Genomic DNA, 18,004 nt, shown 5'->3' with positions numbered 1-18,004 from the left:
CCCTCTTCATTGTACAGGTAGCAGGGGGCCCTCTGTGCACATATATATATATATATATATATATATATATATAAATATAGCGAAAATCGCTATATATATATGTATATATATATATATATATATATATATGTGCACATAATGAATGTGGGGCTCGGGGCTCCCCAGGACCGCCAGGCCCATGACTACCGTTATGGTTGTCATGCCCTCATGGCGGCCCTGCTGCTGAGTCCATACACACACACACACACACACACAGACTGCTGAGCCCACACACACACACACACACAGACTGCTGAGTCCATACAAACACACACACACACACAGACTGCTGAGTCCATACACACACACACACAGACTGCTGAGTCCATACACACACACACACACACACAGACTGCTGAGTCCATAAACACACATATACAGACTGCTGAGTCCATACACACACACACACACATACAGACTGCTGAGTCCACACACACACACACACACACACACACAGACTGCTGAGTCCAGACACACACACACACACACACACAGAGGCTGCTGAGTCCAGACACACACACACACACACACACAGACTGTTGAGTCCATACACACACACACACAGACTGCTGAGTCCATACACACACACACACACACATACAGACTGCTGAGTCCAGACACACACACACACAGACTGCTGAGTCCAGACACACACACACACACACAGAGACTGCTGAGTCCAGACACACACACACAGACTGCAGAGTCTATACACACACACACACAAAGACTGCTGAGTCCATACACACACACACAGACTGCTGAGTCCAGACACACACACACACACACACACAGACTGCTGAGTCCAGACACACACACACACACACACCGACTGCTGAGTCCATACACACACACACACACACAGACTGCTGAGTCCAGACACACACACACACACACAGACTGCTGAGTCCAGACACACACACACACACACACAGAGACTGCTGAGTCCAGACACACACACACACACACACACAGACTGCTGAGTCCATACACACACACACACACACACAGACTGCTGAGTCCATACACACACACAGACGGCTGAGTCCAGACACACACACACACACACAGACTGCTGAGTCCAGACACACACACACACACACACCGACTGCTGAGTCCATACACACACACACACACACACAGACTGCTGAGTCCAGACACACACACACACACACACACACAGACTGCTGAGTCCAGACACACACACACACACACACACACAGACTGCTGAGTCCAGACACACACACACACAGACTGCTGAGTCCATACACACACACACAGACTGCTGAGTCCATACACACACACAGATGGCTGAGTCCAGACACACACACACACAGACTGCTGAGTCCAGACACACACACACACACACACACACACAGACTGCTGAGTCCATACACACACACACACACACACACACACACACACACATCAAGCCTAGCTGCTGCAGTGGGTCAGCCATCTTCTGGCCTTTGCAGCAGCAGCATGGGCTGCTGCTTAACATAGAATGTGACGGCAGATAAGAACCATTCGGCCCATCTAGTCTGCCCAGTTTTCTAAATACTTTCATTAGTCCCTGGCATTATCTTATAGTTAGGATAGCCTTATGCCTATCCCACGCATGCTTAAACTCCTTTACTGTGTTAACCTCTACCACTTCAGCTGGAAGGCTATTCCATGCATCCACTACCCTCTCAGTAAAGTAATACTTCCTGATATTATTTTTAAACCTTTGTCCTTCTAATTTTAGACTATGTCCTCTGGTTGTGGTAGTTTTTCTTCTTTTAAATATAGTCTCCTCCTTTACTGTGTTGATTCCCTTTATGTATTTAAATGTTTCTATCATATCCCCCCTGTCTCGTCTTTCCACCAAGCTATACATGTTAAGATCCTTTAACCTTTCCTGGTAAGTTTTATCCTGCAATCCATGAACCAGTTTAGTAGCCCTTCTTTGAACTCTCTCTAAGGTATCAATATCCTTCTGAAGATATGGTCTCCAGTACTATGTACAGTACTCCAAGTGAGGTCTCACCAGTGTTCTGTACAATGGCATGAGCACTTCCCTCTTTCTACTGCTAATACCTCTCCCTATACAACCAAGCATTCTGCTAGCATTTCCTGCTGCTCTATTACATTGTCTGCCTACCTTTAAGTCCTCAGAAATAATCACCCCTAAATCCCTTTCCTCAGATGTTGAGGTTAGGACTCTATCAAATATTCTGTACTTTGCCCTTGGGTTTTTACGTCCAAGATGCATTGTCTTGCACTTATCCACATTAAATGTCAGTTGCCACAACTCTGACCATTTTTCTAGTTTACCTAAATCATTTGCCATTTGGCTTATCCCTCCTGGAACATCAACCCTGTTACATATCTTAGTATCATCCGCAAAAAGACACACCTTACCATCAAGACCTTCTGCAATATCACTAATAAAAATATTAAAGAGAATGGGTCCAAGTACAGATCCCTGAGGTACCCCACTGGTGACAAGCCCAAGCTTCGAATATACTCCATTGACTACAACCCTCTGTTGCCTGTCACTCAGCCACTGCCTTACCCATTCAACAATATTGGAATCCAAACTCAAAGATTGCAGTTTATTGATAAGCCTTCTATGTGCAACAGTGTCAAAAGCCTTACTGAAATCTAGGTAAGCAATGTCTACTGCACCACCCTGATCTATAATTTTAGTTACCCAATCAAAAAAATCAATAAGATTAGTTTGGCATGATCTCCCTGAAGTAAACCCATGTTGTCTCTGATCTTGAAATCCATGTGTTTTTAGATGTTCAACAATCCTATCCTTTAACATGGTTTCCATCACTTTCCCCACTACTGAAGTAAGGCTTACTGGCCTATAGTTGCCCGACTCCTCCCTATTACCTTTCTTGTGAATGGGCACAACATTCGCTAACTTCCAATCTTCTGGGACTACTCCTGTTAACAATGATTGGTTGAATAAATCTGTTAATGGTTTTGCTAGTACACCACTAAGCTCTTTTAATAGCTTTGGGTGTATTCCATCAGGTCCCATTGACTTATTTGTCATTACTTTTGACAGTTGAAATAGAACCTCTTCCTCTGTAAACTCACGTGCAATAAATGACTCATTTATCCTTTTTTTAACAGAGGTCCCTTTCCTTCATTTTCAGCTGTAAATACCGAACAAAAATATTCATTGAGGCAGTCAGCTAGACCTTTATCCTCATCTACATACCTTCCTTCTTTTGTTTTTAATCTAACTAATCCTTGTTTTACTTTTCTTTTCTCATTTATGTATCTAAAAAAAAAAAAAAAAGTTTTGTCCCCCTTTTTTACTGACTGTGGTATTTTCTCTTCTGTGTGTGATTTGGAAGCTCTCATAACTTGAGTGAGTGGGGCAGGGCTTATGTGCGGGAAGTGGGGCTTCATTAACGGGGCGGGGCCTGTGCCGGGGAGCCTGTCAGTGCTCTCTCCGGCCACAGACAGCCCCCAGCCTCCAGCTGAGCTGCACTGCCCTGCATTCCCTCGGGCTGTCACAGGCTGTTACAGCCCGAGGGAATAGAATCTAAACACATGGCCAGCAGGTTGCTGGCATTTGGGGGGCCCAAGGGGGGGCACAGCATGATGTAGGGGGGGCCATGGCCCCCTCTGGCCCACCCCCTAGCGACGCCACTGACCAGCACACACAGGCATACTACGCCTCCTCCACTCACACAACACTCAGTCACTACACACACTCACATACGTACAACATTCAATCTCCCCTACACACACAGCATAACAGAAATAGAGCCTAGGGCTCTAGGAGGAGACCCCAATCTTGCATCCTGCCTAGGGCCCTGGGCCAACTAAATCCAGTTCTAGTATTTGGTCTTGTGATTTAGACTTTCAGAAACTACATGGACTACTATAAGACAAGGGAAACCATATACTCTCTAAAATGTATCCTCCACTCCACAAACACCCCAAACATTTCTATAATGAAATACATTGACTTTTTAACCCCTTAAGGACCAAACTTCTGGAATAAAAGGGAATCATGACATGTTACACATGTCATGTGTCCTTAAGGAGTTAAACCTTTGATGATTTAATAGAGTAGCAGAAGAAAATGCCCATAAATATCCTTACTCTATTTAACTTTAACTTCATCACCAGGCAATATGTCCTACTGTTGCAGACCCCATGCACTTCCAGTTCTAGTTGCAGCTAGTCTTAGTGCAGCCATGTTGTTACACTGTTTATAGAAAAGCAAGTATGACTGTAATTAAACCGTACATTCCAAGTTAATCGTGGTGACATATATCTGCATCATTCCCCAACTGAATCTCATTGGTGCATAGAAAACAAATTATAACAGACCATTATTTTCAAAAGTTGATAAGGGTTCAGGAACCCAAAATGACGTTGACTTACCAACATCTTTTACTGCTAATAGATGTTTTTTCTCAAGACTGGAAAATTCTAGAGTAGGTGGAGGGGCACAAAGACACAGAGGCAAACGATCCTTAATTTCCAAGGAATTTTCAAAAAAGGTTCACATTATTCAAGACAAAAAAAATTAAACAGATTACTGCAGTTCCTCCTTTAGAATTTCCAGACAGCAGAAAACTAGGCTATTTAAAGGGTATCCCCACTTCCCACGATTTTTAATATTATATTTGTTTATTTATCCTCTTTAAATAACAAAAATGTGGTTATAAGGGCTGAGAAATAAAATTAAATGTAGAAATTCACAACACTGTATTCTGGAATTGAGTGCCTCTGTACTGGCTCTTTGTCAATCATTGTTACAAAAAAATGGCTTTTGCACTTGACTGTATTATATTTTTTTTTTAAATGGTGAATAACAAAAAAAAAGGTTAACTCAAGTTGTAGGTGATTTTCAGTGTTTAACCATTTAATCATTTCGAGCAAAGTGAGAATTCCCTTTTAAGCAAAGCGCTCCAAGTTATGGTCTGACATGATTTGCAAGCAAACATAATTCTTCATCAGTAAAAAGTAAGTAGACATGTATCTATAATACACACACACACACACACACACACACACACACACACATACGTAGAGATTGTAGCCGTATTGGTCCAGTGATATATATATATAAAATAATAAACCTTCCAAATAACGTTGTGTCTTTTCAGATTCAGAGGTTCTTCATCTTTTACCTCAGGGCACTGACTGGTCATCTGCTTCTCCTCCGCCCCATTATATGCTATCCTTGGGGTTTAAAAACAAAAAAGATGGAATGTTCTTAGAAAAACAGAGCACAAAATCACTGCTGGTCTTTATAGGTAAGTCGTAATGTAATATTTAAGTTAAATGTTATATCTAATAAACCAAGCCATTGCTCACCTTTTTAATTGCCCCATCTTTAAAGTTGCTTAATTCACATGTTACACATCCATGTCAAGAAAATGAATTCAGTCCAATAAAATTCAGTTCAATAACTTTGCAAAAAAGTGTTTGGTACAGGGGTGTACAATCCCTTCGTCCAGCAATCATCTACTAGCCAAATAAATTACAATTATTATTACTGGCTTTTATAAAGTGTCAACAAATTCCACAGCACTGTACAGTTGGGAATAAAAAGACACTACAATATACACAAACCATTAAAAAAGATAAAGAGCTGGGACATTTTCTTTTATTGAAAGTACTTTGCTAGGACATAATTCAGAGGTTAGAAGGTGGAGTTGAGACAAGATGATGGCCAGAGAGAATTAAATAATTGATGCCACTGGAAACATGTAAAGCGAATGATGAGGTCCTTCAAGAAACGGAAGAGGGGTCAGGGATTTTCAGACATCTTATTGACATTCACATTGGCCAACAAATAGATTGTTGTATGCATAAATAAGCAATCCCAAGGCTCAAAGTTTATCTATCTGCCCAGCATACCTCCAGGTGACAACACAGCACCCGCCTCATACGGTCTACTCCAGTAGTAAAAGCCGGATGTCACTTTAGCAGAACAGATACAGAATCTAGGTCATTGCCTGAGAGCGCAGGAGTAGTGGTTATGGTGAACTGCAGTGGTTATGGTCATTCCAGTCTCCTTTTAATGTTATAGAAGCAGGTAAACAACAAAACACCAATTGGCCAATTATTGGCACATTTCTATGAGATTTGTTTAAAAAAAAATAAAAAATTAAACATAGCAGAATAGGAATGACCCTGTTATAAAACCTTTGTCTTGGAGCATTTGTAACTTTGAAAACCTGCATTCTAAAAAATAATCAGTTTAACACAGAATCCCTTGCTCATGCAGATGCAATAAATGTCTAAATGGTAAAACAATTTTTGGAATATTTTTTTTTAAAGAAAAATGTTTATATGGTTACCTGTACTTTTCTATTGTATTTGTTTATAGCTTTGATAAATTTGTGTATAATGCTATTTTATCCTCTTTAAAAAAAATTGAGAGAATTGCTTTACTGCCTGAAACATTGCATAGATTATTTTCATCACTTTTGCCTAAATATATATATAAATTACTTAATAATGTGGCAAAGACTACAAATTCTTCAGAGATACTTTAAATTTGCTCTAGCTCGACATTTCCATATTTTATAGTTCCTGGAAACGATCATATTTATTTTATTAGGTTTCATGAGAAGTTTTCAAATGTCAGTTTTTCAACTAGTAGGACTTGAATTTCTGAGCAAATGTCATCACATTCATTGCCCAAAAATGACTAATTTTGAACAAATTGAGTTTAGATGGATCATTCGCACATTTCTAGTTCTCTGTAAGTTAGGTACATGTAATCACAGTCAAGCACAGGGAACCTTTATTCTTCAAACTAAAGTGATATTATGTGGGGCAAAAAAATCATACAGCCATAATGAGGCTTTCTATTCAATACTGTATATTTCAGTATTATTTCTTAAATTCTGTTTTACTCTTTCCTCCCATGACTTAGAAACTCATGCTAGGGAATTGGTTTAATATTGCTGAAAAAGTTTGTATAAAATAATACCAGCTCTGTAAGAATAGATTGTAGACCTCATTTTCAACAACACTCTGGAACATTTTAATTGAAAGCAATGCAATGTTGGGAAAAAAAAAGGTTAAAGGGAAAGTCTTGTATTATGTAGAAGGGGATTTTCTGTAGTGAATAATGGGGATCATACCCTAGATTAAATGGGTAACTTGCACAGTATTAAAGATGCTCAAATATATTTTTAAAATATCTGGAAAACCTGCAAAGAATATATATATTCGTAAAAGCAATATATTTTAATACAAACTTTTAATACAAAATAGCTGACATTGAAGTTCCCGCTTTGTGAGTCATTCGCATTTTTTCTTTTTTTTCTTTTTTTTATCTATAGGTTACAATATAAGATTGTACCTCAAAGCACATAACATTGAGAAAAACCTAGACAAAATTTTTTTCTAGTCGGATGAGAATATTTGCAGTATAAAATCGGTAGGGTCACATACATATATATGTGCATATGTACATATATATGCACTTGACAAATTTATTCAGGTACTTACAAGTTTGAAGAACGTTATTTTTAAAAAAAAAAAATTTGTAAAACATTTTTTGTAGACATTAAGCTAAAGGAGTAATCTCCAAGCGGAAGTGTGACAGGACAATAAGGGTCCTACACTTTAAAATGTGTATTGAGGGGTAGATATGGATGTAATCCCCCTGCTTTCAAAAATTAAAACAATAAAGGTATAATACTTTATTTCCGTATTCTCAAAGTACCCTCAGCCCTAGACCTGTAACTGGTCATTTTTTGGCATTATTTATTTAAGGTTATCAGTATTACATTATTTAGTTTAGTTAATTTCTCTATAGACACATATTTTTCACGATCGGGCACTGTAGTCAGTAACTTTGTTTCCACAGCGGTTCCATGGTGATAGCTTCAAACGTTGCCGTGGCAACGGCTGGGTTGTTGCATCACTACGCATGGACCGCGGGTCAACGTGGGGTCACATGGCAGTGCGCACATGCGCGGTGTTCAGCAGTGAACGCCGGCGAATATGCACATCACCTGGGGTAAGTCATTTCAAATTAATGTAATGTCCTATATATTCGAGATAGTTCTGTGTCATGTTTGTATCACTTGATCCTGAGGAAGGTCCCTGTGTGGACCGAAACGTCAATTTTCTATTATCTATTTTTGATGGAATAAACACCATTTGTATTCTCAAGTCCGTGAGTGCTGCCTGCTTTTCTCTACTAACTACAATTTACCTCCCTGAAAGACTGGCACCCGGCGAGCCTCATAAGGCATAACTCCAAACGTGAGTGCAAGGAACTTTTGTAATTTATATATATATATATATATATATATATCTATATATATATATATATATATATATATGTGTATATATATATATATATATATATGTGTATGTAAATAAATAAAGTACATTTTGGTGGATTATTACCATTATAAACATAATACAAAAATACCCAAAGACCCTGTACAACCCCCTGGAAGGCCCATAGTCTCAGCTAGGGATGGCTTGTAGGAACCTATTGCCAAGTTCATTGATTGGCACATTAAGAAAGGTATCAAGCAACTTCCAACATGTCTACGGCATACCCCCGATTTTCTCTCCAAAGTGAAAAGAATGGATATTGACTCTGATGGAAACACACTTCTGGTTACATTAGACATACAGAGTCTGTACACTATGATTGTCCATGAACATGGGATAAATGCCCTCAGAGAGATTCTCTCTGAATCACAAGCCTATCAAGGACCACCCATTGAGTATCTCTTGGAATTACTACAGATTGCCCTGATTTGTAACTATTTTAAGTTCAAGACTACTTCTATCTTCCAAATAGATATTTCTGTACAATACACGTGCACACCAATGTGGGTAAGAAGATATATAAAATATTAATTACCCTTATATTATAATAGATTGTAAGAAGCTCCCTTTGATCTTCTTTTTTAGAATAATTTAAAATAATTTTATAAAATATATTTTTATAATTGATTATGTTTTTTACATTTGGTTCTTTTTTTACCATTATATTTTAATCTACATTTTTAATTATACCTACTCTCAGATTTTCTCCCCCCTATGAGGATTTTTCCTTCTCCAATTTACATTTATCAATTTCCTTACTTAGATATTTTTCTACATCCAATAATCTCCCAGATTAGTTTTAAGATTTTTTGGCAATTGTATGCTTTTTCAGATTACAATTATATGTCCAACTCCTATCTTGTTATCTTGGTTTCTTTATATTTTTATATATCTTTTCTCATGCATATTTGAATCCTATTATTATATATTTCTGGACTTAGATACGGACTTCCGGTTCATGATTTGGAACGCATGATGCGTTCTACGTGATACCGGAAACCTTTTTCCTGGTGACACGCAAAACAACGAGGCGTGGAACGCATATACGAAGATGAAACATACAGGTGAGTCCACTTTCAATCTCGCTGTCCGATTGGTTGCAGGCACGATGGAAAGGCACAGAACTACTTACAAAAGAAGAAGAGAGGAGATCAGATTATACCTTCAGATGCCCTGACGAAGTCCAATTAGGACAAAACACATAGGGCGGAGACACCCACACAGTACCTTCAATTGGTTTTATTTGTTTTTTTATGTGTATTTGATTTAGTTTTCTCTGGCTGTTTCACATTTTTGTTCATGACCCCGAGGGATTCCCCTTCAAGTCTGTGGTCTGGCAAGACATACATTGTGATACGCTGGATTTTCTCATACATTTTGTGAGTGCAATCATAATACATTTTAAGTCATTATTTTATTGGTACACTATGTCTGTGTCTCTCTCTTAAATCCCTCTCAAGAACAAGAGAGAGGAGGATAAAGCTCCTTCCATCTCTACATTTATACATGCCTGCAATCAATTATTATCTAGTGAGTGCATTTCAGCCACTAGCGCTTTTTGGTGTCTTTATTTACTGCACCATTATTTGTTATTTATTTCTCCATTGTTTAGATTATATTTTTTGTATGTCTACTTCTATCTTCAAACTGCTGGGACTGCAATGGCTGTGGCTCCCTCATACGACAACGCGTACATGTACTGGTATGAACATCTATACCTGCTATCAACAAACAAAGGGCATATCATTGAGTATGTCAGGTTTGTGGATGACATATTTCTTCTATGGCAGGGAATTGCCCATGAATTAGATGAAATGGTCCATAATACTAACCAGCTTCCCACCACCTTCCGATTCACAGCTACTTCCAGCCCTTCCCAGATACAATTTCTGGACATCACTCTGTATGTACAAGATCATCAATTAGGTTTTTACTCTACATCGAAAACCAACAGATCGAAGCACTTTGCTGGGAGCGACAAGCTATTATCCACACACTCTCAAGGTCTCACTACCCGTATCACTGTACATGAGAGTACTTCGCTACAGCAGTGACGCCACTAGAAGGGAAGAACAACTCCTTGAGATGACTAGTCGATTTCTGGAAAGAGGGTATCATCCCCAGGTACTCAACAAAGCCAAACAGCGAGCATTGAGAATTTCTCAGGACCCATATTCATCCCACCAAGAGGATGAAAAAGACAAAATCTACTTGCCACTTACGTATAACACATGCTCAACTGAATTTAAGAAGTCCATACACAAATACTAGGGTATATTCCGTTCTGACAAAAACCTGCCGGAGGTCTTCACACAACCTCCTATAATCAGTTTTAAAAGGAACCACAATTTGAGTGATGTACTGGTCAGAAGTGACCCAATCTCATGCTACAGTAAACCCAGGGGATTCCGTAAAAACGGTTGTTTGAAGTGCAGTGGCTGCGTCACATGCAACCACATGATAAGCGGGTCATTATTTGCACACCCACACTGTGGGAAAAGAATCCCCATTAACCATCATATTACTTGCATGACTGACCACGTGGTATACCTCATCACATGCCCATGCGGACTAGCATACAATGGGAAAACTGACCTTACTGTGTGGGACCGGATTAGGGGTCATTGGTCCGGAATTATGATGGCCTTCAGAGATAAGCCTGGAGCTAAGCACTTTCTAGCTGTGAATCACCGTCAACCCACACTGTGCTTCATGGCTATAGATCACGTACCATCACCACCGTGCGGAGGAGAAAGATCTAAAGCACTACTTCAGAGGGAAGCCATATGGATTTATAAACTGGACACTGTTGCACCACGGGGACTGAATGAACATATCTCCTACTCTATGTACCTATAGATCTAGGATGGACACTGGCGCCTGATTGGAAGTAATATGACGACATATACACTGCCCTGGTTAAGTTCCCCGTATTTTGATCTAACCAAAATAATTTTTTAGAATTTTTGTTTCTTGGGGGGGCTAATTTTTGCCATTTCTGTGTATTTTCTGCAAACTTGGTTATTTTCTGCCACATTTTTCATTTTACATTTTTTATAATATTATTTATTGTTGTACACGGTGGACACGTGGATTTGACATTGCCTATTGTAGCGGAGAGGTAGTATAATCCACAAGGTCTCCGCTGGTAGAGAGGAAAAACAGGCAATAATCAGCATAGGCAGGTACAGCATACAATATGCCAGGTAGCGTAGTAAGAATCCTTCCCTCCCAAGAACTAGACGAAACATAGGCTGGGAGTCAACTGAGTTCTTTATTCACAGGTCACAGTATTTATGCAATTCCCCATGCAAGGGGTTTCCCTACTGACATTACAGGGGCTGTACAATAGGGGACTACATGGGGAACTTAACAACCTGGACATTTCTCCCATAATACACTGCTGCGCGAGAGGGAAACTCCCACTAGAATATACAGTTAAGTGGATTATCCCCTCGTGCAACAGAACCAATATTTCACATAAAAATACATAACTTGCATAATATTCGTTAGATTTAAAGGAATTGACGTTCGGTAGATAGCTGGGGTCTGAGGGCCCATTTCGTGAAATAACCGAACGCCGAACGAAATACACATTATTTCTAAGTTCCCTTCAAACTACCGATTGACTCTATAGAACACATTACTGAAGGACCGGTGGCTCCCGAACGGCTTGGAAGTCCAGCGGTATTCGTGCCGCTGAATAGCCGATTTTAGTTCCAGGCGCTCGACGTCCAAATACCGCTGGGCTAACAAAGGATCCAAGATGGCCGACCGCCGCATGGTCGGTAGCCGAACGACGGCCACCCTGAATCCTCTTAATTACCGATTGCAACAATGTTGCAATCCTTAATGGGAGCCACACGACCTCCTGTGTGTGGTCTCCATTCGGTAGTTTGTTCGTTTCACGAATGGTGTTGAAATTCAACGTTCGTGAAACGATTAAATGAATGCTGGCGGTTTTCATGCCGCCAGCATACGAACACTAGCATTCCCCTGAACCATATTACACATAATACAAATACGCTTGGTTCTTTTAAAGGGATATACACATGCAATAACAGGGTTATACATAAATGACAACCTATAGTGGCTGTGTTTGCCACACCTATATGTATATATTATTAATTTTTTCCCCATTTTCACAACATTGCTACTGTCTTTGATATATTTCTTCAAGTACATATTTCCAGTTTTTGGACATATAGTCTCTCTCTCCTTGATATTCTCTTGCCTGTACCCGTGTCACACATATATTGCCAGTGTTAGTTACACTCAGTGCCTAGTTTCTTGCCTCCATTTCTATGTACTATATTCCCATATATTTGAGGCAGTGATCATGCCCCTTTCAAGTTGTGTCAAATATTGTAAAATCTTCTTTACACATATTTTGCCAGTGGGTAATTCCCCTTTTATGACACTGGTAGATCTTTAGATACTAGTTATAGATACTAGTTTTAGATACTTTGTAATCGTCCGGTCCTCGTGCCCTTTTATCATATTATGTGGATTTCCTTTAAGGTCAGACCTTTTCCACGTTCTATGATCTATTATTCTTATTTTTATTGGCTCATTGTTCAGCGTTTATTATTGCTGCACCTGGCTTGGTTGGAGCACCTTGCAAGGGTCCCCCCTGTCTGTTGGCCTATATTTCTAACTTATCTTTAATACACATATCCATTTAATGGTCATCTATAGACATGTTTGTCTTAGCCCTTATGCAGTGTACTTACACATATATGTTATGTCTGTTAAATCTTAATCTACCTGTCCTACGAGAGATATTTACTTTGAATATGTATTTTTGTTCTTATACCACTTGTGGCTATTATGGCCATGGATGTGGCTTCTTTGCCTTGCTATGTTTGCATGATGGTATTATCCACACATTACAGAAGACTTCGGTATTCTACTTTGCTGTCTAGGGGTGATGGCAGTCACACTTTTGTTTTTTTGTGCACTTTGAAGTTCATACACTATTCACTTTTTTCACGTGTGTTCTGTGTCACGATTCGGGAACCAAACACAGGTCACAGAAGGAAAGGGTGCAATACCGGTCCTTAGAGTGGCCGGGTTAAGCACACTAAGAATAGTCAGGAGACAAGCCAAGTAAAGGGAGCCAGAAAACAGGAGAACGAGAAACAAGCCGAGGTCAAAGGAATGGAGAAAATCGGAATAACAAGCCAAATAATCGCTAACCAGAGAGAGACGCACGAGCAAACTGCAATACAAGTAACACAAGACCACAACAGGGCACTGAGAGACAGGAAAGGTGAGTATATAACTCATGTGCTTAATTCTGATTGGATAATTTCCAATCAGAATTAACAATCACACGTGGGAGGTATTTACACCTCCCACTGTGATTATTGTGCTGTTGCTTTAACGCCGGGTCACGTGAGTGACCCTGGCGTTCGGATAAATGTGCCGGCTCCCAGCGTGCAGTGTTATACATGCTGCCGCTGGGAGGAGAGGAGGAGGACACGAGCGGCGCGTCAAGCAGAGAGGACGCCGCTCGCCGACAGGTAGGGGAAGAGGGGAACCGCGGAGCCCTGACATAACTCCCCCCTCGAGGACCGCCCATAGGGCGGGTAGCCGAAGGCTTCAAAGGAAACCGTACATGAAAGGAGCGGAAAAAAGAGGGCGTGTCCAAATCAGAGACAGAAATACAAGACCGCTCCTCAGGGCCGTAACCTTTCCAGTCATCCAGATACTGTAAGCGACCTCGAGAGAAACGAGAATCAAGGAGAGCAGCCACCTCGTACACGTCACCAGAGACCGCGCGGAGGGCATCGGAACGCCTGAGAGACCCAGAGAACCGATTACAGAGCAAGGGCTTCAAAATGGAGGTGTGAAAAGTGTTAGGTATATGCATGGAAGGAGGCAAAGCCAGGGAGTAGGACACAGGATTAACCCTACGCAATACCTTATAGGGACCAAGGAAACTGGGCGCGAATTTTATCGAGGGAACCCTGAGGCGGAGATTCCTAGAGGACAACCAAACCCTATCACCCGGAGCATAGGAAGGAGCCACACACATACAACAATCAGCAAATCTCTTCTGCGTAACTGCAGCGTGAGAGAGAACAGCATGGACCTGATCCCACATCTTCCGTAAGGAGGCGAGGTGCTCGTCCAAAGCGGGCATTCCCTTGTCACACCGAGAAGGACAGAGGGTTGGAACACATAAGCCACTATAAAAGGACTTATGCCAGTAAATGAATGAGTCACAGTGTTCCTGGCAAATTCAGCCCAAGGAAGGAGATGAGACCAGTTGTCCTGGTGCGCATTCGTGAAGCAGCGTAAATACAACTCCACAGACTGATTTGCCCGTTCGGCAGCTCCATTAGATTGTGGATGATAGGAGGAAGTAAAAGACAAGGAGACCCCCCATCTCAGCACAAAAGCCCCTCCAAAACCGAGAGACAAATTGAGGGCCCCTGTCGGATACGATATCCTGTGGTATACCATGCAAGCGGACCACCTCTTTGGCAAGCACCTGAGCCAACTGAACCGCAGAAGGTAGCTTTTAAAGTGGAATAAAGTGCGCCATTTTGGAGAACCTATCAGTTATAGTCAAAATTACTGTCTGTCCATCAGATGAAGGAAGATCCACAATAAAATCCATGGACAACTGTGTCCATGGTTTCTTGGGTACAGATAGGGGCATAAGGAGTCCCAGGAGTTTAACATTAGGGGACTTACACTGTGTGCAGACACGACAAGCCTGCACATAATCTACCACGTCCTTTTTAAGTGAGGGCCACCAAAACTGTTGAAGGAGACCCTTGTACGTTTTGGTGACCCCTGGATGACCAGCAGTTTTGGCGGTGTGAAATAAAGCTAATAACTTTTTTCTGTCTTTTACTTTCACGTATAGTCTACCAACAGGTGTCTGAGAGGGTGCTTGGGATTGGTATGCCTTGATATTGTCAAGGAAAAGAGATGAAATAACCAAACAGGTAGCAGCTATTATCTGAGATGTAGGCTCAATGGGTTCAGGAGCGGGGGCAATCGACTCCAAAGGTTCGTACTGTCGGGAGATAGCATCAGCCTTGACATTACGGTATCCAGGCCTATATGTGATAATGTACTGAAAGCGTGAAAGAAATAAAGACCATCTAGCCTGCCGAGAGTACAACCTTTTAGCATCTGCTATATAGGAGAGATTCTTATGATCAATGATAACCAAAATTTTGTGTCTAGCTCCCTCTAATAAGTACCTCCATTCTCTAAAAGCCATCACAATAGCCAGTAGTTCCCTGTTCCCGACGTCGTAATTATTTTCCGAATCAGACAACCTTTTAGAAAAGTAAGAACAGGGATGGAGAGGTTCGGCATACGATTGTCTTTGTGACAACACTGCTCCTACACCTGATTCAGAAGCGTCTACTTCCATAACAAAGGGAAGGGAAGGATCTGGGTGGTGTAGCACAGGAGCAGTGGCAAATGCCTTTTTGAGAGTCTCGAAGGCTTCAAGGACTTGATGAGTCCAAACCCTGGGGTGCAACCCTTTTTTAGAGGACAACCATGATAGGAGAAATAATAGATGAAAAGTTTTTAATAAACCTTCGATAATAATTGGCAAACCCTATAAAGCGCTGTATTGCCTTAAATCCTTGGGAAAGAGGCCAAGACAGTATGGCTTCCAATTTAGAAGGATCCATGCTGAATCCCTGCTCAGAAATGACATACCCTAGGAATTGTACAGAATTCTGGTCGAACAAACATTTTTCTAATTTGCCATAAAGACCGTTCTGCAACAATCTCTTAAGCACCATCCTCACATGGTTATGGTGTGACTTCCAATCAGGAGAATATACAAGTATGTCATCAAGGTATACCACAGCACAGATATGCAGTAAATCCCTAAGGACGTCATTTATGAGATCCTTAAACACAGCAGGAGCATTACACAGTCCAAAAGGCATGACTAGATACTCGTAATGCCACTACGTGTATTGAACGCTGTTTTCCACTCATCATTCTCCTTAATACGAACAAGGTTATAAGCCCCCCTGAGGTCTAGTTTGGTAAAATATCTGGAACCTTTAACACGATTCGAACAACTCAGTGATGAGAGGGATAGGATAGGCGTTTTTTATCGTTATATTGTTCAGACCCCTGTAGTCGATACATGGCCTCAAATCGCCCTCTTTCTTGGCAACAAAAAAGAAACCAGCACCAGCAGGAGAGGAGGACCTTCTGATAAAACCTTTACTTAAGGATTTCCGTATGTACTCCTCCATGACCTGATTTTCTTTCTCAGAAAGAGGGTAGACCTTACCCCTAGGAGGCATAGTACCCAGTAACAGATTTATGGCACAGTCATAGTCACGGTGTGGAGGTAGCTTATCTGTCTCCCTTTTTTCAAAAACCAATGCAAGGTCTGCATACACAGAAGGGACAGAAACAGAAAGTGGTTTAGTCGTGGGCACATTGAGTAAACAAACAGGACGTACATGGGCCATACAGTCTCGTTGACAAGATTCCCCCCAGGAGAGTATATCTAAACAACCCCAATCAAGTACTGGGTTGTGTTTAACTAACCAGGGAAAACCCAGAACGATGGAAGCAGTAGGGGAGTCAATTATTTGGAAGGTTACCCTTTCCTTGTGCAAAGCACTCACAGACATAACCATTTCTTTGGTTTCATGGGTCACCAGAGGTTTCTCAAGTGGTCTACCATCTATGGCCTCAATGGCCAAGGGTGTGGCCTTTTGGATCAAAGTCAAGGCTGCGGTTTTAGCAAAGTTCTCATCCATAAGGTTGTCTGCCGCACCTGAATCGATCAAGGCTTTGGTGGTTATATTGGTTTTATTGACCAAGAAACCGTAATAAACGGTCTAGAGATGGACACATGAGGGGACAAAGTCATAACACCCGAGGCCGACCCCTCTCTAGGCCTTAGGTGCTGAAGTTTTCCTGCAATTTAGGGCAGGTCCTACAGAGGTGCCCCCTCTTTCCACAATAAAGGCATAACCCCTCCCTTCTACGATACGCTCTTTCAGCCTCAGTTAACCCCGTAGCCCCCAATTGCATGGGTTCGGGGGATGGTTGACTAGGAGGGGGTAAAGCTAGTAATGCAGTCATAGGCGTGCGCACGGGGTGTGCCGGGTGTGCCTGGGCACACCCTAATCACACCTCCGTGCTGCACTGCCTCTGGGCAGACTGACATGTCGGGTCCTCGGTCTATGACCGAGGACCCGACACAGGAGGGGTCCCGGCAGCTTGCCCACAATGCCGCCGGGTGCGAGGCCCCTCCTGTCCGTCTGCCCTGATCCTCAGTCTGCAGCTCCGCCGGGAGTGAGCTGCAGACTGAGGTGTCTCGCGATCTCCAGCCTGTCAGAGCGTTGCCGCGGCAACGCTCTGACTGGAGATCGCGAGACTCACCATGTGGTCTGCAGCTCACTCCCGGCGGAGCTGCAGACTGAAGAGAGAGGGCACCCACTGGACCACCAGGGCAGGTATTTAACCCCCCCTCTGTCCCCTGTCACTCACTGCCCCCCCCACCCTGCCTCTGCCCCCATACCCCCCCAACCCCTGTCCCTAGCCCTCTACCCCCCTAACCCCTGTCCCTAGCCCTCTAACCCCTGTCACTACCCCTATACCCCCCTAACCCCTGTCACTACCC

The 18,004-nt window shown here is 41.8% G+C and overlaps 1 protein-coding gene across 1 annotated transcript in view; it reads left to right on the top strand.

The window, feature by feature from the left end:
• SPATA16 (spermatogenesis associated 16) overlaps positions 1–18,004 on the top strand; it is a 416,620-nt gene that overhangs the window by 191,659 nt on the left and 206,957 nt on the right. The window contains exon 6 of the mRNA XM_063441689.1: positions 5,166–5,315. Coding sequence (XP_063297759.1) covers positions 5,166–5,315 — 150 coding nt within the window. The remainder of the gene's footprint in view (positions 1–5,165; positions 5,316–18,004) is intronic.

This window comes from Pelobates fuscus, chromosome 2, assembly GCF_036172605.1.
Source record: "Pelobates fuscus isolate aPelFus1 chromosome 2, aPelFus1.pri, whole genome shotgun sequence".
Lineage (NCBI taxonomy): Eukaryota > Metazoa > Chordata > Amphibia > Anura > Pelobatidae > Pelobates > Pelobates fuscus.
Note: the sequence above shows the minus strand (reverse complement) of the source record. Positions and strands in the feature narration are given on the sequence as shown.